Source organism: Amblyomma americanum, chromosome 4, assembly GCF_052857255.1.
Source record: "Amblyomma americanum isolate KBUSLIRL-KWMA chromosome 4, ASM5285725v1, whole genome shotgun sequence".
Lineage (NCBI taxonomy): Eukaryota > Metazoa > Arthropoda > Arachnida > Ixodida > Ixodidae > Amblyomma > Amblyomma americanum.
In genome coordinates, this window is record NC_135500.1 from 189,949,369 (window position 1) to 189,975,442 (window position 26,074).

Consider the following 26,074-nt stretch of genomic DNA (forward strand, 5'->3'; position numbering starts at 1 on the left):
GGACAACGTCAGAAGAACACAAAGTGCCGCACACACATCAAATAGGTGGCCACAGCAGTATCCGGATGGCTGAGCTCAGGACGGCAAGCAGTATCCGGAGTTCTTCACGACCTATCTCGCGAATAGCGCCTTGCAAGTAGTCACTGCTGATGGCTTCGGTGGCTTCCAAAAAAGCAGATCGCGGGGATAATGTTCAGTATCCGGTCGTTTAGACGTGAGCAGGCGTCGAACGCCTTTTAGATTAGCGAACACCCTGGGCGGCATACGCATACTCCCGACCCGAAATTGCTTTTCGACGCCTCGCATGGAGAAGTTGACCTATTTTGTTTGCTTATGTCGGCATCAGCATGCCGGAAAATACTCATTTCCTTAGCGTATACGAGGAAGCTTTCATTCAGACGCCGCATTCGAGTCTGTACCTGCACCTTCGCTTTCTTTGTGAAAATAGCGCCACTAAAAATATCCAGGAGTCCCTTCTTGAAGTTGCCGAGCTCGGTAGGTAGAGTTTATGGCTTTCGTGTTGCGTACGTGCTAGGAATTCTAAAGCGAAGAAGATGGAGGTTCAGCTTGTAGGTTTGTATCGAGAGCTAAACGTTGAACGAAAGCCACGATCCGTGGATTATTCGCCGCCTTTATATGAAAGGTCTACGAAGGTTAGAGATCAGAGAGAGAGAGAGAAATTTTAATGAAATAGGAGAGGTGGGAGAACAGAGAGCCGGCTGAAAACTAGGGCCATACGCTGAAGCCCATATTTGGGAGAGAATAGGAAGTTGACCTCTACCAGATGTCACGAGTGGTGATAATTTCGAGGCAGCCAGGCAGGCAAGTATGTAAAAGAACGGTTCCAAAGCAATCTGTTTGTTACGCGAACTGAACTCGGCAAAGGAAATCCGGGAGGGGCGATGAAGACAAGGGCACGCGGCGGTCCCTATAGTATTAGAACTGTGGCGAATGTTAGTCGCACTATATTTACAGATGAGTCGGAAGTTTCCAGATAGCACGTCTAAATAATCGCTGACAGTCCTGAGTATTGCAGCCCGCTGCGCATGATGGTGATTCATGCCGAACAATCTAATCGCATGTAGCAGGCAAGCCAATACACAAGATAAATCACCCTGCGTTGGGAGAGGAATATAACAAAACCATTTGGAATCAAAGATAAACAAATGACATTTGTTAAAAAGTGACAAAAAACAACAACGTGGACATAGCGTTTAATTACATCCCCGCAAAACTCCGTTTTTTTTTGTTTTCTGACATTTTGGACAGCGCTTTGCGTATTATATTTTCGTTTGCATGTCGTATCTCAGGGCGTCTGCTCGCAATTAGCGACATATTTCCCGGCATTTTTTTTGCACAATGTTACGCTCCCAAGAATGCGGATGCTGCTCACAGCGTTATTTCGATCTTCATAGTTTTGTTCCCGTAAGCTTCTTTAGGAAAGCGGAAGTTCAGCAAGAATTAACGAGGCACAATCCCGCTAAACAAGGCTCTCTTGGTCCTCCTACGGTTCTCATTCAACGTCGCTTGAGTTTTCATTAGCTGGAACGTACACGGATAGTTTCCCGACGAGAACGTGCTTAAAGGATCAGCGGGCCCTCCGAATACCTGCCTCGGAGAATTTTCGCTGTGCAGATAAAGCGTAAAGATGCAGCTGTATATCTGTCGCGAACTTCATCGCTGGCATAAATACGAAATTGCGGTGTGTTTTTTCCGTAAAAGCCGGGCTTTGCTCTTTGTCAAGACTCGTGAAATTACGCCAGCGACGCGCGAGAATGGAGGCAAGGCAGAGAAGAAAATATGACAATGCCGATTCTGCGCTTGTTGTCCTCATTCCACGTTCCTTTCCTCTCTCCCTCCTTCTTCTATCTGTTCCGTTGACAGAAAGCCCAATGAGAAAGCGCGGGCCCGCTGGGAACCTAACCCTTCCTTCCCACTTGGTTCCCCCCCTTTTCCCGCCAGCCGGCTGCATTGCGATCGACTCCGTTTGGACAGCGTTTTTCCATTTCCCCTTCTCATTCCTAAGGCTCCATATTTTTCTCACCGGTGTACGCTCTCCGCCTCAATAGAAAGCCACGGCTGAAAGCTCCCGCTGGGAATCCCTCGCTCCCCTTCCTCCTCCTCCTCCTCCTCCTCCTCCTCCTCCTCCTCCTCCTCCTCCTCCTCCTCCTTCAATCCCTTTCTTTTCCATGAGCTGGCAGCAACGCGACTGACTTTTGGCGTGGAGGGCGTTCGTCGCCTCTTCTAATTAAACAAGAGGGGTCACCGTGGCGCGGTCAGCGCCTGCGACGCTCGGGCTGTGTTTTCCTCCCCTCGTTCTTTATGTCTTCCCTCTCTGGTGAGAAAAGGCCGCAACTCGTTCTGCGCGGGCCCATTGTGTCCCGCTTCTGGAAGCAGCCAGCCACTGTCGCCGGCGTCCATTTCTCCCGTCGTCCTATTGAACGTGGCTCCTATTGTGTTCCTTTTTTTTTTCTCCTTCTCCCCGGGGCCCTATTCTTGACCCCCCTCTCCATGCCTCCGTATTCTCGTTTACTTCACTGTCGTAGCGCATTTCTTACAGCCTTCTTTCCGCTTACCCGTTTGCGGTCGCGAGGACGATAAGGCATGGAAAGTTTGGCTGGCAACGTTGCATGAGCGGCGGCTGCAGAGGCGAGCTCATTTCGAGTCGGAACCTCTTATCGTTCGAATACGCGTAGCGCCTCGTCCTTCTCCCCGGCTTCTTCTCAGACTCCGCCGCTTTCCGAGCGAGACTCCCGTTGGCGTATTACTGCGAACACTCGGCCTGTCTCTCTCCCTTTTCTTTACTCCTTACTGAAAAAAGTTGGCATTCTGGGCTTTGTGCTGCTTTGCTCGAACGCTGCCGAAAAGGATTATGCTCTAGTTTTGTGCTCATACTGTGTGGATTGAAGTATATATGATGATCGCGGGCCGCAGTTCGTGCCTGCTGGGAGTTTACTTCGTATATAGCGACTTATAGCCGGGATGGTGTTCCGCCCCGGAACGAAAATTTATCTTCCCTATGCCCGTGTGGTTATTACGTGTGCAGTTTTTTCCTCTCTTTTTTAGTATCTTTGTATGTCTGTGCAGGTATTCAGGGCCAGAAGTATGTCCGATAAAACTTGTTTTAGAGGTTTTCAGCATTTTTTTTTCTTGCGTGGACAACTGGTTTCGTGTGACTCCGCAAGTCCGTTTGGTTGGGATAATTATTTGAAAGAAGAAAAAGCAAGCACTTGTCAGAAACTGTTCTAAGCGATTTAGTACTCACTGGAAAGTAGTTCACATTGCCTTTATCCGCACAGGTTACTGTTTTTAACGAGCCCACATTTGACTTATATGGGTCATAGAGCTGTCGATCGGCCAACAAGATAAACGGTTGGCATTGTGGAAATATCCATCCTTTTCTTTCCTTGCGTGGTGTTCGTACAACCAAGCCGAAAAACAAAACCGAAAAGAGTCACACTGATTACAAGATCGCCCAGAAGTGGTCGAAATTATTCCGGAGCCCTCCACTACGGGCACCTCTTTCTTTCTTTCTTCTTTCACTCCCTCCTTTATCCCTTCCCTTACGGCGCGGTTCAGGTGTCCAACGATATATGAGACAGATACTGCGCCATTTCCTTTCCCCCCAAAAAAAACAATTATAATGGCAGAAGCCTGGCGGAGCTGGTTCTAGAGATGAATTGTGTGAACCCTCAAGCAGCCACACATCCGATTATTCAAGTCCCATTCCAAAGCATTGTCCCCAGGCAGAAAAAAAGAGAAACGTTCCGAAAAAAAAAAAACTGCGGATGCACACGCGAGAAGCTAGAAGCCATTTCTCATAGAAATCAATTCTCATGCACTTAAAAAAGAACATTGCTTATAAATCATAAAATGGCAAGGTTTTCTGTCTGAATTTAACAAAAAAAATCTTCCTCCTCGATGATATCAATGTTATTCTTTTTTATGTTCAACAGTACACTTCCCAACCTCTTGGAATCGTTCAAGGCGAATAATTCCCAGTTCTTTTGCGCTGTCTTTGGCAGCGCAATGGAGCGACAAAGAGATAGAGAGAGATGGAAAGAGAGAGTAGGAAAACGCTATTATTCTTTCTTGCGCTGCCCAGCTGTCTTCTACATATCGTCCCGCTGGGCTGCAATATACTCGGCTAAAACTGCGATTTAACAGGCCCAGTTTAAAGCTCTGCTCAGTGGAATACTTCACAAACAAAAATACACAAAACTTCAGAGCACTGGATTACCTTCTGTTGCCTGCGCACATTTTCAAGTTTAAAGTGAAGGTCGTTCCTAAATGCTGCCGCGCAACTTTGCAGCGTTTGTTCATTCTTCAAATCGGCCGCCACGCCGCTTTATCGCTTTGCGATGCAAGACGCAACCAGATTTATCTCGATTGATCGCATCCAAGCAGAGCTGACTCTACATTGTTCAAGAACGTTCTGGTAACTTTTCACGCGTTATCTAGAGAGTTAACTATCAGCTTTAAATTGAGCACGGCCGACAGAAGCGGGCATTCTGTTTGACGGCCGCCGAGCACGCTTGTTGCTACGCCGCCGTCGAGTGATTCAGTCCATTGTGGGCGCAAGTTAGCCCAAATAAAGAGTTTTGTTTATACACCATTTTCGCAACCTTTCTGCTCTCCGGACTGCAGTCACCCCTTCGTGACATCTGGTGGAGGTTCTGGGTAGCCTTCCATGCTCCGGACGCCCCCTTCAAGTCGTGACACCAGCCCTCTGCGCTCCGCACCGGAGGACAAGCCAGCAGTTAACCGAGCCAGAAGACGTCTTCAGGGAAAGAAGCCTGAGTTCGGGACCCTGTCGAACCGCACCCGCCAACAAAAAGACGCTGCTACGAGCACCACAACCTCACCAAAGATGTCGACACCGATCATACTGCAACAGCCGCGGGTGCCACCAACTTTCAGTGGATCGCTAGGCGAAGACCTCGAAGAATGATTGGACCACTTTGAGCGCGTGGCATCTTTCAACAAGTGGGATGAGCGGCAAAAATTGGACACGTATTTTTCTCACTGGAGGGCTCAGCACGTACGTGGTACGAAAACTACGAGCCGTCCCTAACGACATGGGAACTATTCAAGAAGGAACCTTTGAAGGTATTCACTAGTGTCGTGAGGAAAGAAAGAGCCGAACGACTCCTCGAGTCCAGGATGCAGCTTCCGAGCGAGCCCGTCCGCGGTTACGTTAAAGAGATGAAGCGCCTCTTTCACCGCACCGACCCAGAGTGACTGAGGAAAAGAAAGTTCAGTTTTTAATGCGCGGTGTAAAGGAACAACTCTTTGGCAGCCTCGTCCGCCAGCCGCCAAAAACAGTAGAGGAACTCACGCAAGAAGCCTGCACGATAGAGAAGTCCCTAGACATCCGAGCTCGGCAGCACAACTGCCCTTCTTATGTCTGTGCAGTCCATCCAGACATGACGACCACCACCGGCGAAACGTGCGGGAAGTGATCCGCGAAGGCGTCCGCAAGGAGCTACGCCGATTACTGCCATCCTCCCTACAGCCGCAAGCAGCGACTCTTACGGTTGCGGTACGGGAAGAAGTGCAACAGGCAGTTGGCTCTCCGACGGCCACAGAACCCCAGGCCATTACCTAAGCCGCTGCAGTACGCACTCATCAGCCTACACGACAACCCCTACGTCCTCTCCAACATGAACAACTTGTTCCCGAATGCCGCCTCCCTGCCCCCGCCAGCCCAGCCTATGAGCGACGTTGAAGCCCCAGGAAATGCGACACCTGGAGGACTTCCGACAACTGGCCGTTGTGCTTCCATTGCGGCGACGCCGACCATATTCTTCGTCACTGCCCGTATACCGACGCATCGGTCTTCGAAGATTTGCTGTTGACGCCCCACGACCACGCTTCGGCCAACGTTCGCAGGAAATCGACGAGTACCTGCGTCGAGAGGAGTACACGCCGAACCGCCTTTCGCACTCACCATCGCCGTCAACCTCGCGCTTTGCATCGCCACGCCGTAGCTACGTAGCCGCGGTGCGTGGAAGGTCTCCCAGCCCCCGTAAGGAAAATAAAGACAGCAACCTCTGGAGGTGAGGTTGCTCACGAGCGAAACGCCGAATATCCTCCTCCGACCACGCCCCATGAAGACGCTGCACCCGCTACTCCGCATGAAGAGCTACACTCGCTGCACCGACGCCGCACAAAATGACAACACCGACCACGATGCAAACTGCCTTCAAAACGACGCCGCCACCCAGAAAAGCTTCGACGACACGCCCCACCCACGACTCGCATACGCGACGAAGCCATGATTCGACGCCAAGAGCGACGTGCAATGCAAGAACCAAGACATCCGACTTAGAAGTGACTATCGACGGCCGGAAAGTTACCGCTCTAGTCGACACAGGAGCCGATTACTTGGTGATGAATGGAACATTCGCTGCGCAGCTGAGAAAAGTCACAACGGCTTGGGATGGCCCACAAATTCGCACCGCAGGGGGCCACCTCATTACGCCATCAGGACGATGCACAGCGCGAGTGACAGTCAAAGAACATACCTATCCTGCGACCTTTGTTGTGCTACCGCCATACTCCCGCGAAGTGATCTTGGGCATGAATTTCCTTAGTGAGCATCAGGCGATCATCGACCTGCGATCCGAGTTGATCACGCTTTCGACGGACGAGGCCATCCCTTCGATGAAAACTCAAGTAAATCAAGTTGCCCTGAGTGTCCTGGTGCAAGAAGTGAGCGTCCCACCCCGTTCAAGCGTTATCTTGACCGTAGGTGCCATGAAAGCTATTAAAGCTGAAGCCATCATCGAGGGGAACATAGAGTTGCTTCTAGACCGTGGAATCAGTACCACAAGAGGCATCGCACATTTCCGCAATGGCCAGGCCGACGTACTGCTGACTAACTTCACCGAAGAATACCGGCAGATTAACAAAGAAACGACAATTGCTTTATTCGACGAAAAATCCGACGTACGAGATTCGTTCGCCTTCTCTGACCCTGCGCAGAAGATTCGCCTGAACAAGAGAACTCGCCCACTTTCGACATCAACCCAGCCCTGCAAGGGAAACGATAAGACCAGATCCGCAATATGCTTCGAAGCTACAACGAGTGTTTTTCGTCATTGCCGACGCTCCGACAAACGCCAATTGCCAAGCATCGCATTATAACCGACCAGCACGCCCGACCTCTCCGTCAAAGCCCCTACCGTGTGTCGCCGCGAGAACAACTAGCCATGCGGGACCAAGTGGACGAAATGCTTCGCGACGACGTCATCCAGCCTTCAAACAGCCCATGGGCGGCACCGGTTGTTCTAGTGAGAAAGAAAGAGGGCGCACTTCGATTATGCGTTGATTACCGCCGCTTGAACAACATAACAAAGAAGGACGTCTACCACCTCCCCCGCATCAACGACACACTGGACCGGCTCTGCAACGCCAAGTATTTCTCACCGCTGAACATCAAGAGCGGCTACGGGCAAATTGGGATCGATGAAAGAGATTGCCAGAAGACGGCATTCATCACTGCGGATGGGCTCTTCGAGTTCAAGGTGATGCCATTTGGTCTCTGTACGGCACCGGAGATGTTGTAGCGAGTAATGGATACTGCGCTGGCAGGCCTGAAGTGGCAAATTTGTCGGGTATATTTAGATTACGTCGTTGTCTTCGCCACGAATTTTGAAGACCACCTCAAAGGACTTCGAACAGTACCAGACGCCATCAAGTCGTCTGGCCTATCCTTGAAAGCAGAGAAGTGCCACTTAGCCTATGAAGAGCTGCTGTTCATAGGCTACATCGTTAGCAAGAATTGAGTAAGCCCAGTGCCGCAGAAAACAGCTGCTATTGAACAGTTTCCACCGCCGGCCGATAAGAAAGCAGTGCGCAGATTTCTCGGACTGTGCGCATACTACCGACGATTTTTGAAAAACTTTTCGCGCATCGCCGAGCCCCTGACCCAACTGACGAAGGTAGACGTGCCACTTAAATGGGAAGCGCCGCAAGCAGAAGCCTTCAAAGGACTTCAGCGTCGTTTACAGCCCCACCGATCGTCGCGCATTGTGATGAAAACGCCAATACTGAAGTTCATAGCGACGCAAGCAGCGTGGGCCTAGGCGCCGTCCTCGTTCAAAAAAGCGACGGGCTGGAGAAAGTCATTGCATACGATAGCCGTTCCGTTTCCAAGGTCGAGACTAACTATTCGAAAACTGAGAAGGAGTGCCTTGCCATCATCTGGGCTACGTCGAAATTCCGCTCCTACCTGTAAGGACGACCGTTCAAGGTGGTTAGCGATCACCACGCGCTGTGCTGGCTTGCCAATCTGAAGGACCTCTCTGGCCGACTCGCTCGATGGAGTCTGCGCCTCCAGGAGTTTGACGTCACTGTCGTTTACAAGTCCGGACGCAAGCACTCTGACGCCGATTGCCTCTCACGAGCCCATGTAGATGAGGACGATGAGGACGCCTTCCTGGGACCCATCAGCCCCAGCTGTTTTGCTCAGGAGCAACGCTCGGACCCCGACCTAAAACGCCTCATCGAGTATCTGGAAGGCAAGGTTTCTTCACCCCCGGCTTCATTCACGCGAGGACTGTCTTCCTTCTGTGTGCAGAACGAGGTCCCAGAACTTTGCAGCGAGCAAAACAGCCTACCTCCTTGTTGTACCTGGTTGTCTCCGCGAAGAAGTTCCACACAATTCTCACGACGAGCCGACAGCTGGACATCTCGGGTTTACTCGCACCCTCCGCCGCATTCAAGACAAGTATTACTGGCCCCGACTGCCTGCCGACGTCGCACATCATGTTAAAACCTGCCGAGATTGTCAGCGGCGAAAGACCCCTCCCACCCGACCGACAAGATTTATGAACTCCATTGAACCCCCCTCAAGGCACTTTCAGCAGATCGGCATGGACTTGCTTGCCCCTTTCCCAAAATCAACGTCTGCAATTAAGTGGATCATCATAGCGACCGACTACCTGACCCTCTACGCCGAGGCAAAAGCCCTACCGAACGGAACAGTAGCAGAAGTCGCCAAATTTTCGAGGAGTGCATTCTTCTGCGACACGGCGCCCCCGATGTGCTCATCACAGACAGAGGAACAGCATTCACAGCGGAACTAACGCAAGCTATCCTGCGTTACAACCAAACCAGCCACCGCAGGACAACTGCATGCCATCCGCAGACCAACGGACTGACCGAGCGCTTGAGCAAAACCGTCGCTGATATGCTCGCCATGTATGTCGATGCCGAACGCAAGACCTGGGACGTCATCGTGGATTATGTCGTCTTCGCCTGCAACACCGCAGTGAAGGAGACCACAGAGATGACGCCTTTTAGGCTCGGTCATGGGAGGGAGGGCACGACCGCGCTAGGCGCCATGGTGCCCAACGTTACCGAAGAAGAGAACGTCAACGTCGCCATCCACTTTCAACGCGCAGATGAAGCTCGAAGGCTTGCCCGATTACGGATCAGAGACCAGCAGCCTACAACCTACGAGGACGCAACGCGGAATACAAGCCAGGAGACCAAGTCTGGGTTTGGACGCCCATTCGCCGCCGTTTATTGAGTGAAAAACTTTTGCGCCGGTATTTCCAACCGTACAAGGTTCTTCGTCGGCTAGGTGAACTGGATTATGAAGTCATCTCTGACGCAATGACTGCATCCCAGCGACGCCGCGTATGACCAGAAGTTGTCCATGTCGTCCGTCTGAAGCGCTATTATGCGCGCTAAAGGACGCGGCATTTTCATACTTTGTGTTTATTTTCGCACGATCCGTTTTATTTGTTGCTAGTCATATTATTTGTTTTAATGCATCGGGTCGATGCTTCTTCGAGAGGGGATTAATGCCGCGAATCTTTGCAGTGTTTGTTCATTCTTCAAATCTGGCGCCACGCCACTTTATCGCTTTGTTTGTGATGCAAGACGCGACCAGATTTATCGCGATTGATCGCATCCAGGCAGAGCTGATTCTACGTAGGTCCAGAATGTTCTGGTAACTTTTCACGCTTTATCTTGAAAGTTCGCTATCAGCTTTAAATTTAGCACGGCCGACAGCGGCGGGCATTCTGTTCGACGACCACCGAGTACGCTTTAGTCTAGTACGATTTAGTCTATTGTGGGCCCAAGTCGGCCCAAATATAGAGTTTTGTTTAGACACCATTTCCGCAGCCTTTCTGGTCTTCGGACTGCAGACACCCCTTCGTGACAATGCTAAGGTCTTATTCTCATTAATCATTCTATTTTGGCAATTAAGGAACGAACTTCAAGCGACAAACAGCAGCTGTTACGTAACGACACGAGCGAGCGCCTTCGCAGATATGTGCCAGACTCCGCCGACGAAGCTGGCCAAAACTAAAAACGATGTAAGCAAAAGTGACAATGCGAGCACTATGGAAGTTTGCTCCCATGGTTCGCGAGATGCTACCGCAAATGGCGCAAAAAAATATTGCACCACAAGCCGAGCAAGTGTTTGTCGACTGCCTATTCATCACGTGAAGATTGGAGCTCATTGCTTCGCGGCAAAACAACGTGTCTCGAAAGAACAGACAGAGAGTCTTACTTTGACCATTCAATAAAAGCACAGACACGAAGTTCAACCGGATCTTTTGGTGGACTGCGATAACGGAGAGTAGCAAATTTTTAAGTAGGTGTAACGTGTTATTACTCGAGCTCCCTAAGTGACGGAAAACATCAGATAACGCATCTTAGTCGGCATACACGATATTTCGCGACAACAACAGTTCGCTTTTATATTTGATGAAGCCTCTTGGAGAAAGGAATCGCAAGATCGATATTGCAATTATTTTTTAACGCATCAAAGTAAAGGAAAAGGGAGCAGGCCTTCATTGCGAATTACTTCCCAGTACCACGTAAAAGAAAGTAAGCAAATAGGACGAACGAAGAAAATGAAAAGAAAATCCCAAGGTTAGGCCTTCGTTTCCTCGTTCCACGTGTGCACGTTAGCACTTGCAACGAAGAGTGGGGCCCAGTGCCCTCTATAATCACTCCTAGGAAGTAATAATGGCCTGTCAGCATGATAAAAGAAAAAAATCCTTAGTCTTTTGTTTTCTTCTCTCGCTTGAGACAAAAACGCTGAACTAACGTACAGCGGCCCTGCCTCTACCCCGAACTAAATTGCACGTTCCGGTGGGAGAAATTTGCACATGATTACAACGGTGAGCGTGGAACGCAGTATGGTTGAAGAAATGAGAGCAAGACTGTAATTAGGAAGAAAGACGTGAGAAGCATTCTACAAAATTTTCTCTCACTACCGAAGCTTAAAACTTATGTTCTATATTTCTATTTTTCTATCTCTCTTTTCTCGGGCAGCCACATCCGGGTTCTGAAGTTCGAAGCACAGAGTTCCTGGCTGGAATGCGACTTAAGTTTCAGGCGTTAAAAATGGAGATAACGCGCAGAACTTCAAAAAGGTAATGCGCGCATACATTGCAGGGGCCGCGAAAATATCGGTAACGAGATTGACTAGAAAGTAAGTGCACGTCGCAATTTGCCTTTGGATTTCTCGTTGGCTACCATCTTTGGCCCAACACTTACTAGCTCTCTCATTTAAAACACACTTTGTGAAACTGGCCGCCGAGCAGCAAATCTCGATCGTACGAAGATATAGTGCCGATTCAAAATGAAATTTTAAACCATCGCCTGGTAGGTCCCTCTCGCTTCCTGTTTTTATTTCTTACACGACCAAGCTTCTGATCTAACGGAAAGTACCGTAGCTGATACATCTATTCGCGTGGTTGTCGACACCAGTTATTCCGTAATTTGCAATAGCGTAGGCACGTTAAAACATCGAAGATGTTACCTATAGCCTTGAGCTTGTGTACATTGCAGCACTGTTATTCATTCTTTCGTGGTCTGTCTTCCTGTTTGCACGGTTAATAAAACAAGGCACCGTGTCCGGTCGTCGCACTCAACACACATTTTCAGCAGCCGTCAGCAGCTGCTCTTATTAATGACCATAAAATATGTATGATGCACGTAACGGAGCCTCCGGGCTTGACGTACGATGTGTTCCGTGTGGACAGCTGCAGGCTAATGCAGAACAATGCATGCCTTGTATACTTAATGCGCCACTTCTCGCGGACGTCCATGGTTGTTACGCACTCGCCACGGCTCGCGCGGACGACCGTGACAGCGGCCTTTGCTAACGATGGCAGAGAAGGGGCCGAACGTATATAGGGTCACGAAGCGTGCTCTTACCGTGTACTTCGAGCTTTGATCGAAAGTAGTAACTTTGGCGGTGCCTCGCAAGGGACCCGGTAAATCATTTAGCGTAAGTTTTTTTGTGACCTTACATAACCTGCAGGGGGATGGCCTGAAATGTGAAGGCCAGCTAGCAATTACTGCATTCAGGCTGCATTGTTGGGAACAATGCTCATTTTGCAACTTGCTAAAGTTGAAGATCGTGAACTGCCAGTCGTTAAGCCCGTCAACCGTATAGCGTCGGCAGGCACTGTTTGTTTCTTACTAAAAAAGGGCGCTATCAAAGCCAGCAGATGTTGACAGGAGCTTGATCGTTCAGTGCTTTGTTGCGCAGGATGCATTGCGTCGCAATTGCAGAGTTTTTGTCCAATATTCTTAAACAGATTATTAAAGATAAAAAGAATGAAAGGCGAAAAATAGACAGGACAACGAACCAAATTTTCTTTGTCCGAAATTCTCAAATTATAAATTTACGCACCATACTCGTATTCAGTTTTACTCCTTTCATAGACAATTCAAATCACTTTAGCAGAGTGTTTACTTCAGTATTGTACTGAAATAAGAAAGAATATTGATTATTGCCGTATCTGTCGACGGCAAGTCTTTAGTGTAGATTTCAGAGCCTAGAAAGACCTAACTACCCATAGCTAACGCTGGTTGGTTAAAAAGCAACTTATGTTTCATTTCTCTCTACCCCTGGTGGTCATGCTGACTTTTTGGAGGAACTATAGTTATTGACAGGTGCGAAAGTATGAACGAACCCGCGGTTCCTAATAACCACAAAAATGAGCAGTGCAAAAGAGAAGTAATCACCGAAAAGTACATTCGCATGAAGCGTTTTATATGGGTGTATGTGTGTGAGTATTCCTACACCTGCGTGCGCATGTGTTCGCGTGTGTCTGCGCCTATCTTTCTTTCGGCTTTCTTGCGCTCTTGCGTTGCTGCTTTCAATATGCAATCCCCCCCCCAAATAAAGAGAAAAGACCAGAAAAAACGCCTGTTATAATTACTCTTTTTTGTTTGCAGCACAAACGCTCTAACTTCGTATTGATCAAATACCTTCATTGCCTCTTTGCATCGAACATGCGATCGCATGGACAGTTTTCAGGGAACAACCAAAACGCTAATTTCTTGTTGACGTCGATCAGAGGTCAGTATGCAAGCTGCGCTCTAGCATACCTCAATCCATTTCTCCCGCAAAAAAAGGGCCTAAGATTACCGCGTTACAGCATTTCATCTTTATATTAGAGTTATCTAGGCACCTAAATTTAAAATGTAACTACAGGCAAATGAAGTCGGAAATGGAACAATTTCATAGCAGTTGTGAACCTCCTACAGTTAAAAATCTGTTGGCTTTGTCACGGCATCGACTTGCAGATGCTAACGGAGGCTTTTTGCAGCCGCTTCTTGCCTCTCGCGTGCTCTGAGCCCCGGGTGTTATGGTATTTAAACAGACTATTGAGCAGACTACTTCCGGTAGCCATATTAGTGGTGTGATTTTACCGGGAAATAAAAGTACTAAGCAGCACGCGGAAACCTGACGAAGCCGAGGTTGTTGCAATGCGCGGACCGTCTGCAGAAAGTACGGCCCCTGGGAATACATTATTTGACGCGTCTCGCGAGAGAAAATGAAAAAAAACGAAGAATCCGCGGTGGGAAATTTACGGTCGAGCGGATCGCCTCTGTTTTGCATTCCTTGTGCTTCCACATTCCGAAACTTTAGCGTTGATAGCACAAATTGTGGTTAGAATAAAGCAAAAACAAAAGAAAGAACGAAGTTGCAAGCTCGCGCACCGAGAAAGTCGTCTAGACTACGCATGAGCGGGAGCTTGTATTTTTAACCTTGCAGCTTGGTCGTGGCCTCGAACAAATGCGCGGGGTGGGCGGTAAACCTACTCGATCAGGAAACCTGTCACGCCTCTCCCCAAGCCTGGTTTTCGCGCGGTGAGTTCAAGCGCAGTTCCTTGATACCATCTCGCGGGCTGTAGCCCTAGATGTTATTGATCGCCTGTCGAACTGCAGGAGCGGCAAGGAAAGAGAGAAGTGGAGGAATAAACCGAGGAGGGAAGGAGAGGGTGGTGAGGAAGAGAGAGAGAGAGAAGGCAGGTGGAAGTGGACAGAATGGCACATGCTCGACATGTTTCGCTCACTATTACGCCGCTCGATCTTTCCACGTGAAAGTAATGAGCCTAAGATGCCACGAGTCTTGGAGATTACTTAGGCAAAGACTTAAAAGCGGACACCTAGAGGCGCGTCCAAGGATATAGGATGCATCTCACTAAGCGTGACGTCATTTACTGACTGAGTGGATCGGGCGAGAGAGTTACTGTGAAGTAAGTTGAGTGGTGGTTAATGGAGAAATTTCAATACAGATGAACCTCGTTATAACGAAGTTGAATGGGCCCGGCGATTACTTCGTTATAGCCGTCGCTTCGTTATAGCCCGTGTTGACCGAGCTTCCGAAGGGAATCGTTTCTTGAAGTTTTTTCAGCGCTACAAAAACGAGGACACAGAAAGACAGAAGTACACAGGATGGGCGCTGTCCTGTGTAATTCTTCGTGTTTGTAGCGCTGAAAAAACTTCTTAAAGAAACCATGCTTCACCAACTAGCCCCCCAACACGTTTTGATAAGGGGAATCGTCATTCCTTCGTTATATCCATTAGTTTGTTAATAACCGTTTCGTTATAACGAAGTTCGACTGTACATTTACTGATGTTTTCTGTCCACGGGTACCGCGGTTTGCCGAAAAATGGAGCTAATTTATTAGGCTCTACATAAGAGGTCGTATCTGCCCCAGGTATTGCTTTTCTCTGCCGCCCACGGCAGTGGCTCAGTGGCTAGCTAGGGTTTTTAACTACTGAGACCGAATTCATGAGCAGAACCTCGGCCATAGCGGCCGCATTTAAGCAAAGGTGAAATGAACAAAAGCATCAGTCTACCCGTGTTGCGGTACACGTTAAAAGTTGGCAAGTGGTCGCGACAAATCCAAAGCCTTCCACTACGGTCTGCGGCGCTGTCCTCAGAGCCTTTCCTACGTAAAACCCATTACAGTAGGGTTTATAAGACAGAGTCTTTTTTACGCCAAAAGCGCATTATAATGGTGTTTAAAAGAAAATGTTTTTCTTCATCCCATTCAGTTAGATCTCGTCATAATACTGTTTTATTTTGAAAATGTGAAATGAGTTTGCAAGTCTGCCACATTGATTTAGAGAGCAAAGATTTGCATGAGTTCAGTGAACCTTTAGACGGGTTAGTTGAAGGAGTGAAGCTTTCGCGAGCCACCTTTAATCGCAAAGCCAGGCGGCCCTTGAAACAGTGCGGTAGCTAACTGCGCCTGTCTTGGTCACATCACAGCGAACATTTTCTGAGCCTCTTGCAGCGCATGCCTTAGATTGAAAACGTTCCGCTGGAGAAGAAATACAAAAAACCTGAGTAGCGCTGTTCTTATTTATAGTAAAGTACCCTACAAACGTTCTAAATTAATGTGGAAGCCATTTGAAAGCAGTATGTCTCACAGCCCAGATGTCGTTACAGGGTGTACATTTTCACTCATTCCCAGAAATCCCGGATAAAAACCTTTTTAAGAAGAAACCGTTTATGAACGCAAATTTTCCATATAAAGTAAAATATCACTATAACAACAAATATATCCGCGCAGATCAACTGATGGCAGTCTGGTATTTTTTTTATTCACGTTTTTGGTATCATAAAAGCGTTCCCCATTGGCTTCCTATGGCAGTCCTAACTATTCGATGCGATCGCTGGAAACAGTTTAAAAGAATGATTTTGCTATATATCAGATTAATCAGAAGAATAATTACGCTCAATATTTCCATAACACTGTCTTACAATTTTCCAATTTTCAAATATTATGTCCAGAAAGCTGGAGTTGACTACAGAATATTAAAAAAATACAAAAAGCTAAACGTCGTCTTCATGGTCGCCAGAGCAAAATGGTCTTGCCGCATGTAAGGTGGCAAGACTAATTTGTCGATTAGCATGTAGCGAAGGTATGGAGATTGTAGCAGCTACTTGCATCAGTTAAAAAACCCACTTATTTCTTTAAATATAACAGGATCCCTTGGCCCTGCATGGTTTTGCTAGCCCTTGGAGCTGGCTTCTGAAACCACTTAATTTACAGAAAATGAAGAGTCGCTTGAACCATTTTTTAGCTGTTTTCACTTCAATTCTTTATGTAGGCTCACGCCACCAAACAAAGCAATGGGACGCCCTGCGCTAGAAGTATATTAATTTGCAAGATGCAGACATGTCACATTGTCTCCGGCAGGGCTTTTAAGCTTTCTTTTCGGCATTGCAACAGCTTTTTTTATTCTGTAAATGCAAAGTAACAGGCATTCTTTCGCCTCTGATGGCGACAGAAACTACTACATTTTCCCTTCAGTCATGCCTTTCACCTCACACGCACACAAATCACGTGAATAAGTCGGGATTTCGCAAGGAAAGGGAGGGTGAGGGACTAAATCCTATTTCGATTCAACGCCCCTGTGGCTGATATTGCGAAGGCCGTCACTCGAAACTCACAGTGTGGGCGCCGCTTGCTCAGAAATTGAATCCCGGAGTACTCTGAGTGAGGGGAGGGGAATCGATACGCTCTAGCGGCGGACTCACCGAAGGACTGACTGGAAGGCAAATATCTCCAGCTTCCTTTCCTTCTTGCAACAACTCTACAGAAAGTCATCTTGCGAAGTGAAGGGCCCGAACTGCACTTTCTGGTTTGACTAGCACTATAGTGACCTGATCTGTTTGGCACTTGGCTCGAATAAATAAATGGAAACCAATGAGTACCAGAAAACCAGCGCTCGTAAAAGCAAAGCCACCAAATGAAAATTAATGCCTTTGAATAACAATGAAAGATGCATATGGAAGAAAGGAAGTGCCGCAGTACACATACACACAAGTAAACACTCACAAAAGCACATTAAAGACAAGTTCAAATCAATGCCTATGAGCGCAGTGCCTTTATTGAAGTAATGAAACTTGCAGGCGTGACCTATTTGCTTCCGTTTTTCATTCTTTTTCCGTGTGAATTTATTACATTCACAGAGAGTTAATTTCATTCGGTGTTAATAATGCTGTTAGTGGCCCCATTAAGCCAAAATGCGTCGTTGGTGATAAAATTCACCCATTGGCTCGAAGGAAGTGACTTGCCAAAAACGGAATATTCCCATTGGTGGGAGGGAAGTGACGTCACTAGACTGGAACATTCTCATTGGCTGGAGAGAAGTGACGTCACCAAACAGAACCATAGCTAAAGGCTGGAAGGGAATGATGTCACTTTCGGTAAAGTCACAAACAGCTGATAATGCTATCACATTGCCAACACACAATAAAATTAGGTGTCCCTGTGTACACTTCCTCACATTTGTGCTCTCCTATAGACGTGGACGCATTACGTGAGTCGGTAGGCTGCTATTGCGTCGATGTCGGTTAGTTAGCTACAAAGGTTTTTATTGAGATAACGCAAAGGAAAAACAAAAATGTTAAGAAAAACGGAGGGCGAAACACATACTTGTTAGTTCCTGGGAAGAAGGGTGGCAGATACACATTGCGAGTTACGCAATGTGCTAAATGTCACCATGCTCGATGACGAAACTGTCTGCAATAGCGGCACCATTCTCAATAACACGAAAGCTAGGCGGAGCACATTATGCTTTGTCACTATTTTCCAATCCTCTCGCGACTTGAAGTTGCATTGCCTCGGAATTAGTTAGAGTGGCGTTAAAGGGGTCATTCTATAACTTTATTGTGTGAACAAAGAATGCGTGTGGGCGATCTTGTCACTTACAGGATGTCTGTAATTTAGACAGGAGGACATCCGCAATGCAGGTTACCACACTTCCTGCATCAACATTCTAAGCAGGAGGAAATAGGATAATGACAGGAGCCGATTCTAGGCCCATTAGCGCTGCGTTGGGTTTGCGCACGTCACTCGTCTATTTTATGTCCTCAGTTTTTTTTTTTTCAGTTGTCTCTGGTTCATTTCTAGGTTAGGGAAGAGCATATCGGGGGCTTCCGTTGTTCGCCTGTAAAATGATAGCTAAACAAAGAAAAAGAGTTGTTGGCAGCTGGAAAGCAGCGCAGTAAAAATAAAAAAGAAAAAGAGCGAGGAAGACACAGTAGAAAGTAAGGTGCAGGGAAGCTCGGCAAACTCACCGCCCACAGTCCCAGAAGGAGGACCACGGAGGACACAGCACAGGCGGCAGACAGCAGAACCATCAGCAGTGAAAACGTGAGAAGCACTGTAGATAAGAACAAAGAAGACATAAATGAAATCGGTAAACAAGCAAGTTTAAGTTGAGACAGCAAAAAAGACGAAGGCAAGTGTGGAAGGGTGTCCCGGTTAACATCGGGAGCAGCTCCCATGAGACGAGCGCACAAAACACAGCGCGGACATCTCCGGAGGCGCTTGTTTTCGCCCAAAGTCAAACAGGTGTGACGAAGTACACGAGGAGGTGCCGAGAAAAGAAGAAAAAACTGGCTGTTAAAAGAAAGCGAAAGCCAACACGCTGCGAAAGGAGGGCTTGTCGTTCGCGTTGCTCCCCAAGTTTTTCATGTCTCCAAGAACACACATCGGAGTGTTTTTTTTGCGAGTGGCTTGCGGCTGGGTGTTGCAGCGCGACCGATAGTTGTGCCCCAGGGGTTTTTCTCCGGTTACATTCACATACTCTATTCCGTTCCTCGGACAAAGAAACACCGTTGCTCGCCGTATTTACTGTTTCTTACTGCTGAATTTTTGTACTACATCTTTTCTCTGTTACTCAAAGCGGCTGCTACTTTGGTAGTTGCGTAAGCCGTCTAAAGTCTGTGCGCATCTTTTATCCTACTGTAGCTTACCACTATGATTAATAAGGAATGTTAGAGGACTCGCTGATTTTTCTGTTTTTACGCGTTTGACTCAGCGTACGTTACTTTTGCTAAGCTTCTGCATTTTCCCGTCGCATCCTTGGAGAGGCTTGACGCCTTTTTTTTCTTTCGTTTCAGGTAATAGGCAAACGTCGAACAAACAACGCGGACTACGTGTAAACAGGCGCAGGCGGTCAGCAAAGGTAAGACACTAAGACACGAAGGTTATTATTCTTGTTTGTGGATGTGGGAAAACAGGATAAGCGGCAGCACTGGCTGCTGAGCAGAAAGCACGAGTAATAAGGTCGGCATATGCATTCAGGAAATTTGTCTTCTACCGTACACACTGCAACTGACGTAAAAGCAAAAAACGCACGCCGTGAAAGCCACTCGGACAAGGTTGCGTAGATACGGAAAACGACATCTTATTAATCTATTTCCCAAACCTTTCCGAGCACCCTTTAACGTGGGTGACGCCGAACTTAACGTTTGACGAAGACCAAAAATCAGTTTACATCTGTGAAATCGTTTTGAATTACTTTGGCATATTTTCAAGGATTCGTTTCGTTTCAATTAATTGTTTTTATTTTCTTGCGGTGCCTCTGATTTTCTTTGTTTTGTATATTTTTTGGCTTGCTGAGCGCACAGGAGGAAGACGTCTTGGAACACGTGCCGTTGCTCATATTTCTCTTCCTTACATCTGACGCTCTCCACATTGCTTTGTTCCTAATGAGACATGTTCTAAAACGCGGCTTTCAATCCTTTGCTTTTACATTACTACTTTAACTTGAAACGTTCATGCTTCTTCTATACTCTCCCTTGACCCGATTCTCGCTACTGCACGCCGCATTGCCTGCAAAAAATAGTTCAGGAGGAATAACAACTTTTATTTTATTTTTGACTCATCAATGGCGGGCAGTGAGCATCACTGGATGGATTATGGCCAACGGCGCTTGTAGAAACTTTTTAAGAGAAATATAACTATTAAATTTAAGGAACAAACCACCACCAAGCAACCCAAAAAACCTGCTTCCACGTTTTTGAACTACAACTCACTGCAGATGTTTAGTCTTTATTTGCGCTTGGCTGCTTTGGGAGCAGCGTCGAAATATAAAGGGGAAAACTGAGAGGCACGAGAGCTACTTATAGGGCTTGTTATGTTCTGAAAGGCCTCTGAGCGGCATTCCTTCAGTCACGTATTGAAAGAACTGTGCCGAAGGAGTTTTCTTTTTCAATTACAGGAGCACGATTCGAGCAACCGGGGAGCTGTTTTTGCAGCGTCTTTCGTTCAGCCCTCTGATTTCTAAGAAACTAAGTCTCGGCTCGAGTGCAGGTGTTCTTTAGGTTCCGCGTAAACACGAAGCATGTCGGTCGGATCGTTGCCCGTCTGCTTTTCCGGAACATCTTTCGTCTGAGACGCGCTATCCTCGTCTACGCCTTGCGCGTGGTAACCAAACATTTCATCCTTAAAGGAACAAAATGCCGTTTACTTTCAAATATTATGCATCGTGTCGCGTCTGCATGCCAACGATTAATTTTTAAAATCTACTTTAAAATTTATAATGTTTCATGTCCTGAAGTTTTATTGACGACTCATAAAGCGGGAATGCTCCAAACGTAAACATCTTGAACGTGTTTTTACAGCTGCATAACGACTTGAAAACAATGTTTTTGAAAATTGTTCGGATGTTCGTGATGCATGAGTTTACAGTCGATGCGCAACAGTCCTTATACACGGTCACTTCTTTTCGATGACCATTAGACCCACTGCTAAGTACGAGTACATGGTGTGACTATTATTTGCGGCGCACCATACAAAGTTTGATGCGTGTCTGTTTCTTTTTAGGCGTACTTCCCGTGAAAGTAGAGATTAATCAAGCCGCGGGTTCTGCTCGTCGACATTTAGTTTTTTTTTCTACGGAGGATTGTTTTAAACAGCATCTTCTTGTTTGTTTAGTCCTTGATTCGCCAAAATTGCGTTCACACACTTCATGTATCACCAACTTGTCTCAGTCCATGCATGTTTACATCATTGCAAGTTTCGCAAGTAGCGAACTGTAATGATGTACGTTTCACAGTGACATGTTAAGATGAAGCGATGCGTTGGTGATGACACTATAGTCCCAATAGGAGAGCTCCATGAACATCAATGACAGGTGTTTAGTGCCGATACGGTAACAGATGGTATTCGCCGCGTTGGAAAAAAACGTCCAAAACAACTCGTTTAACTACGCGTCTCGTACAAGGTATACACAGAGCAGTTGAGTTCAACATATTCAGCGATGAGTTGCGACTTCCCACAAACTTTCGTATTTAAAAGCCTCTCTGCCATATACGTTTAATTTTGGGGTTACGAAATGGAATAGAGGGGAATGCTAGCAACGCTGTCGACCAAATTAATACGGGGGCTAGTGTTCTCAGCTCACACCCATGGTTCACGATAGGAGCCTCTAAGGGAAAATAAAGGCTCGTAAACAGCATGAAAGGCATACAGAGGCCAGTAGAAACCTTTAAAATTAAATTTTCGAAATTGTCGGTGACTATCACCAAACCGCTCAGCGGGGCGTGTGGTTTCGTAAACAGAGCAGCAGCTTTGGTCCCAGTCGTTGTCCTAAAGCGTTTATAAGATTGCGTAATCGCAGTAAAAATGCGTGTCTGCTCCGTGCATTTCTGCGCCAACTTCCGTGTTCAAACAGCATGCTCCTATGATTTAGGGGCGAGGGCACTTTACAGGACTCCGTGCTACAGAAAAAAGACGACGAGCCTTTTAATGCGCCCATCGTAGAACCTGAAAGCCGCGTTTTGAATTTTATTACGTAGAGCTTCTCATTGAAATACGAGCATCTGCGGACGGCGGATGTTTCCTGTATGAAAACGCTCAACCACAGCGAGCGCCCGAGTAGCTGCGCAGATATTCTCAATGCAGCAGCGTCCTAAGCGGAAGCTTGAAATGAGCTAGAAAGCTCGCTGCTGCCTGAATTGGAAACCGTTTCGGTTCGGGCTTCCGGTTAGACTTTCCCTCGCGGTTTGAAGCGGATGCTTCGTGGTCTGACGACTTTCGAATTTCGTGATATAAGGAGAAGGAACGAGAAGCACTTGGAGTTTTGCAGCGCCGGAGATGTTTTCCATCTAGCAAAAAGCGGCAATTTGAATACATTGTCTTCTCGCATTAAGTTTTTCTTTTTTTTTACTTTCGCTTGAACTTTCTCGTTTTAAAATTTGGATTCCTGAGCCTTCCCTGTCTTCTTATTTGCTTCTGCTCGCAGTTTGCACTCTGTGTTAAGAGCGCCAATGAGCTTTCTTGCTTCGGTTTTATGAATAAATTATTTTTGGCATCCTCAGAAACCTTTCACGGTTTTTTTTTCAGTTGCACTCAGATGATTCTGCGAACGATATCATTCGTACTCATTGAAACATTGTTTGGCATAGATTATGGGTGTTTAACGCCCCAAAGCGACTCAGGCTATGGAGGATGCCGTAGTGAAAGGCTCCGGAAGTTTCGACCACCTGGGGTTCTTTAACGTGCACTGACATCGCACAGTACACGGGCTTCTGGAATTTTGCCTCCATAGAAATTCGACCGCCATGGCCGGGATCGAACCCGCGTCTTTCGGGCCAGCAGCCGAGCACCATAACCACTCCGCCATCATGGCGGCCATTGAAACATTGTAATGATTTATTAAATTACAGCTTTTCTTCTAGCTGCGGTGGATCAGCGGCTGAAACAATCGGCTACTGAACCCGAATTCAGAGAAAAGAGTCACGGCCGCGGTGGCTGCGTTTTGGTAGAGGTGAAATGCAAAAATGCATGTGTGTGCGCGATGTCATTAGAGGCCAATGCTTGGACAGGGAAAAGAAGCCCAAGCCGTGCAAACTATTCCGGAGCCTTTCACTGCGAAGCGTTTCCTATAAGACTTATATTCCATATAATGTGTTTTTCGCCGTCTTGTACGCCCTCTAGGCAACTTATGTTTGCCATTTTTTCCTTGACTCTTACATCCCTTCCTATTTGCGGAGCAGCATTGCGTTTGCTGTGTAATAAAATAAATGTTTATACGTGCTGGCTTGCTTTCAAGATGGGTGGGAAGATAGCGTCATCTAGAACGGGTAGCAAAAATACTCAGTACAGTGATGTTTGATTGCCTGCGTTACGGTGTAAAAGTGCTTCTCGACAGAATACAGGATGATTGAACGCGCTGCGCCGATTGCAGCATTTTACTCAGTACATAAACCTTTTGATAAGGAGCTGCAACTATTGTTAAGCCAAAGTAATCCGCTCTAATTCATTCATTCATTCATTCATTCATTCATTCATTCATTCATTCATTCATCCATCCATCCATCCATCCATCCATCCATCCATCCATCCATCCATCCATCCATCCATCCGTCCGTCCGTCCGTCCGTCCGTCCGTCCGTCCGTCCGTCCGTCCGTCCGTCCGTCCGTCCGTCCGTCCATCCATCCATCCATCCATCCATCCATCCATCCATCCATCCATCCATCCATCCATCCATCCATCCATCCATTCATTCATTCATTCATTCATTCATTCATTCATTCATTCATTCATTCATTCATTCATTCATTCATTCATTCAAAATGTCTGGGAATTTTTGTTCTCTATTTTCATCCGCTTCACACAAAGTCAAGCTGAAGCTACGCTTTTTCGTTCAAACCTGGATGCAATTTGTTTTGTGTCGCTCGCTTGACTGGTGTATGTTTTGTTTCCTTACCTCACGACGCGAAGGCGGTTCCCAACGCTCAGTTTAGAGCTTTAATTTCTTACTATCCATGGCAAGCGTACATTCAGCAAGATAACTTTCTTGTGAATGCGTCAAAAAATATGTACGAACCCACATCATTTTTGCATTTACACAATAATAGCTTGAAGGTATGTCAAAATCAATGTTCTGCAATCCCGTTTGCTGTCAAATTACGTGTAATTGAATTTATTACCTTTCTTGAGCGGCAAAAAACCTCTCTACATTTAATTTTATTCGTTTCAAGTCTCTGTTGACATTTTTAATAATGTGATTTGTCGCACGCGTTCTGACCAGCACTTAGTGCTTGCTCACATTAGAGCGCTTTGTTCATAGGTAGTCCATAACCGTACATATTTTCATTCATTTTACGAAATCAAGGTAGATACGCCTTTGCAGTTTGCGAGCATAGAGCAGTGAGAATTGGGTCAAAAAGCATTTACTCGGCCCTTATGAATTTAATTTCACTCGAGGAAAGGTTCCTGTTTAATCCTTATTGACGTTATTACCCTATCTACTTCAGATATTGAAACAGAAGTTAAATGTATGCTAATCTAACTTCGGTAGCAAATGATATACCTTTCCGGAAGAGGCGGAATAGATACTGTTATAATCATATAAAGGGGTTTTGATTTCACGCGACGTCAGCGTGCCAGTGCGTTAAAGTGCGCCAGGATTGTGTGGAATCTTTTGCCACGTTTGATTCAATTCATGAAACGATGCTACAAATCTAGCACCAGCTCCGACATGGAAAATGGGTTTGAGGGCGGGGGTGGGGGGTGGGGGGGCGGGTCGTGTATGCCTGTCTGCGTACGAACGTGAGGCGAGAGAAAAAATGGACGTGGATTCGTTTCCTTTTTTGTTATCTATGAGGAGAAAAGCCATAAGCAGCTCCCAAACTTTCCGCCTTCCCCAGACCCTCCCCTCATGAGCGGTCACAGACCGGGCTCATATTACACAGCTATCTTCATTGGACAGCACGTCAACGCGAGTGTTTTCGAGCGTGACATCACACGTCAATGGCGGAACAAACTGAGCCCGGAAGAAAGTTTCTGGTGCAACTCTCGTTCTAAAGAGCGAAATGTGCCAGTGGATGCTGCGGCTGGGCGCGTGTGGTTGGTAAATGCGATGCTAGTATTTTCTTCCTCCTTATGAGTCTAGGTACACAGCTTATTGATCTTCTCTTGGGATAAATTCCGTCACATAAAAAGAATCAGGCAACCGGGAAGGTGCTTTCACTACGTAGCAAATGAGACGGTGCGCAGTAGCACGTATGAGCGCTCTTTTGCACTCGGACTCGTGTCCCCGTGGTAGGCGATTCGGTTCGCAAGGAAGCGTATGCTCTTTCTGTATTCTTTATGACAGGGAACCTGTGGCCGTAGCTTTAGCTGTTGCTGTGGCAACATGAAAGGCATGGAGGAAGGGAAAATCAGGAGAGGCTCTCGCTCTCCGAGCTGTGGGTCAAAAAGTGTGCTGGCAGTCACGTGTTTTTGCAAAGACTACTGGGAGTTTTTGGCCGACGGCGCAACCAATAGTAACCCTGGACGCAGCGGCGTCGTCTGCTGCACTACCTACAGCGCATGCGCAAGCGCGATGAGACAACGGCCAAGTAGGGAGTGGGAAGGGCGCAGTGGGGGGGGGGGACCGGCTTCAAAAAAAAAATGCGACGTAACCTCCTCTCTTCTCTTCTTTTCTTCCACGAAGACAAATGATGATGATGATAATAATAATAATAATAATAATAATAATAATAATAATAATAATAATAATAATAATAATAATAATAATAATAATAATAATAATAATAATAATAATAATAATAATAATAATAATTGGTTTTGGGGAAAGGAAATGGCGCAGTATCTGTCTCATATATCGTTGGACACCTGAACCGCGCCGTAAGGGAAGGGATATAGGAGGGAGTGAAAGAAGAAAGGAAGAATGGTGCCGTAGTGGAGGGCTCAGGAATAATTTCGACCACCTGGGGATCTTTAACGTGCACTGACATCGCACAGCACACGGGCGCCTTTGCGTTTTTCCTCCATAAAAACTCAGCCGCCGCGGTCGGGTTCGAACCCGGGAACTCCGGATCAGTAGTGAACAAAAAATCTTCCTCAGAGATTTCTGGCCCAATGATAGCTGTGGCACTGAAAGTGACCAAACCAACACTTTCTTTAAAAATATATATGCAGAAATTAGTTATTTTAATGAATAGTTCTCAAACAGCCACATCTAGCGGCAGCCTGTGAAAGCTCT

At 46.9% G+C, this 26,074-nt stretch overlaps 1 protein-coding gene across 1 annotated transcript in view; it reads right to left on the minus strand.

Annotated features, from left to right (window-relative positions):
• The window catches only part of LOC144130495 (uncharacterized), a 222,340-nt gene that overhangs the window by 47,181 nt on the left and 149,085 nt on the right, over window positions 1–26,074 (minus strand). Inside the window, exon 3 of the mRNA XM_077664410.1 lies at window positions 18,368–18,453. Within this exon, the coding sequence (XP_077520536.1) occupies window positions 18,368–18,453 (86 nt within the window). The remainder of the gene's footprint in view (window positions 1–18,367; window positions 18,454–26,074) is intronic.